The sequence below is a fragment of the Belonocnema kinseyi genome, chromosome 2 (assembly GCF_010883055.1).
Source record: "Belonocnema kinseyi isolate 2016_QV_RU_SX_M_011 chromosome 2, B_treatae_v1, whole genome shotgun sequence".
Taxonomy (NCBI): domain Eukaryota; kingdom Metazoa; phylum Arthropoda; class Insecta; order Hymenoptera; family Cynipidae; genus Belonocnema; species Belonocnema kinseyi.
In genome coordinates, this window is record NC_046658.1 from 140,413,096 (window position 1) to 140,415,606 (window position 2,511).

General features: G+C 36.5%; 1 protein-coding gene across 1 annotated transcript; it reads right to left on the reverse strand.

Moving 5' to 3' along the window:
- Positions 1–1,251: 1,251 nt before the first annotated feature.
- On the reverse strand, positions 1,252–2,130 carry LOC117183004. Its single transcript, XM_033376136.1, has one exon. The coding sequence runs from the start codon at positions 2,128–2,130 to the stop codon at positions 1,252–1,254; it is 879 nt and encodes a 292-aa protein (XP_033232027.1).
- Positions 2,131–2,511: the final 381 nt, after the last annotated feature.

Sequence of the window (2,511 nt, forward strand, 5' to 3'; positions counted from 1 at the left end):
TCCATTTCTTTCAACGAACAATTTTTTTTTTTCAATTGGTTATAAAAACATGTAAACTCAGAAGATGTGGACTGTGACTGCACCATATATCTAGTCGGGAGTGGTGCTGACTGAAAACAGATGATTTGGAGCGATTTGCGCGCTATCTGTTGGTCATTCTAAGGACTTATTGAACTACCCTCGTATTATTGACATTAATATTCATAATATTCATAAATCTATCTGCTAGGCTGTGATTGGTAATCTATATGGCGCGAAATTTAAAAATGGATCGGCCTGAGTTACACGGAGAGAAATCTAGCTTGAAACCCTCGGGATTATTGCTAGAAATATGTTACACAGTCTAAAAAAGTAAAGGAATTCATTTTTACGTTGGGTCCTCTCACGAAGGTTAATATACAAATATTAAGAATAGGAATCAAATTGTTCAGACTAAACTACTGTCACATTTTTTGTCCACATTTTATATGAATAGGTGGTCTTACAAACGTTAAATGAAAATATTTGTAATTTCATTAATTTAAATTTTAATAGTTAAATGTTTAATTCAATTAATAATTTAATTTGTGATGTCCGTTCAAAGTATATGTATAAAAATTATATTCTGATTTTAAAGGTCAATTTGATCATTAAGTCAAAAGTTAACTGAAATTAGAAGAAATAACTCTTAATATGAAAGCGTTTAAATAATAAGAATTTTATATCATTTTGCTGAAAACTAGTAATTATTTATACATTTTTATCAAATAGCATGATACACATGATACAATATAACAAATAGTATAATAGTATAATAAATTGCAAATATAGGTAAGTGTAGTTGTTTTGAACACTAAAAAAACGACTAAACATTGTCACGACTGATCAATTCTGGTAGGGAGACATGCGTATTTAGTTCAAGTCAATTAGAACCGCAACACTTCAATTCATAAAAATAACGCCGTAAAAGCGCGGTCTTTATTATAAATAGATTAAAACTGTATGAAATCAACAGAACTTGTTGCTTGGCGAACGCGGACTGACGAGGCGAGAAAATAAAAATGGGAAACCGAGCAAGAAGACTATTTGTAAGAGAAGGGGAGCACGAAAACGATAAGACAGGCTTAGACAATAAACTTAGACATTGGTCAATACGAAAATTAAATATAAGGACAAGGCCAAGAATCATAAATGTAACGAAAAACGAAAATAAAAATAGAAAATGAGAACACAAATTAAAACATTCATAAAAACAGTGAACTAATGTCGAATTCAAAACATTCCGCCCGCTTTCGTCCACGACGAAATAGGCTGACAATCACTGCACTTAAGATGAACGTGGGAGAAGGCACCATTTAACAATTGGTCTCCAATGACTCGACGAAGATGGAATTTTGTCGACTTAACTGCAGCTTCCCATAAAACTCCAAAGTGAGGTGCTGCAGGAGGGTTGAATTTCCACTGAATACCATGCGAAGCAAGGTATGTAGCGACCGAAGCAAACTCTGCTGATGCTTCAGAAAACATTACCTGTAGTTGACGATCTGCTCCCACAAAATTCGTACCCTCGTGACTACACAACGTTCGACAAAGACCAAGACAAGAAACAAAGCAAATATAAGCAGCTATGAAGGCTTCTGTTGTGTAATCAGAAACCAACTCGAGATGAACTGAGCGGGAGGTACAACAGACGAAAATACAAATCCAGGCTTTGTGCGAATAATGACCTTGTTCTTTTGAGGTGCGAACATTGATGGGACCAGCATAGTCTACCACAGTGTTTATGAATGCTCGTTCAGGTGGAGTAATGCGAATAGAAGTGAGGTCACTCATCAGCTGTTGCTGAGTATTACCTCTATTTCTGACGTATGGAATGCACCGATGAATCAATAATCGGACCAAATTGCGACCTCGAATAATCCAATAAGATTGTCGTAACGTTCCAAGGATAAGTTGGACACCACCATGAAGACAGCGAAGGTGACAGTCGCGGATGATAATAGTTGTGAGAATAGACTCAGGAGGTAGAATCAGTGGGTGCTTCTCATTATAAGTGAGAAGAGAGTACTTTAAGCGACCTCCGACACGAAGAAGTTTACCATCAAAAAGTGGAGTCAACTTTATTAGAGTGCTATTCTTAGAAATCTGCATTTTATTTTTTAGAGCATTGATTTCATTAGAAAAATAGCGATTTTGTTCTTGCTGAATCCAGAAAAAAGAGCTGTTCGAAGATCTGATGCAACTAAAATCCGAGAAACGATAATAGAACGACACTTCAAAGCGTCTCGAAAACGAAGACACCAAGCAGTGACTCGTAGTAATTTGTCTAAAGATGAATAGCGACTCAGAAGATCACACGATCCATTAACACAAACTGCTACGTTGACAGTAACCCGACGTTTTTTTTTGGCCACTGTCTTTTCTGGAGGACCAAGAAGAGATGAAGGCCACTTTTCTTGTCTTTTAAGCCACGGAGGACCATTCCACCAGAGTGAAAACTGCGAAAGTTCGCTAGCTGACAACCCGCGAGAA

Excerpts from the sequence above, each read along its gene's own strand:
- LOC117183004 (XM_033376136.1), bottom strand. The coding sequence starts at position 2,130 with ATGCAGATTTCTAAGAATAGCACTCTAATAAAGTTGACTCCACTTTTT.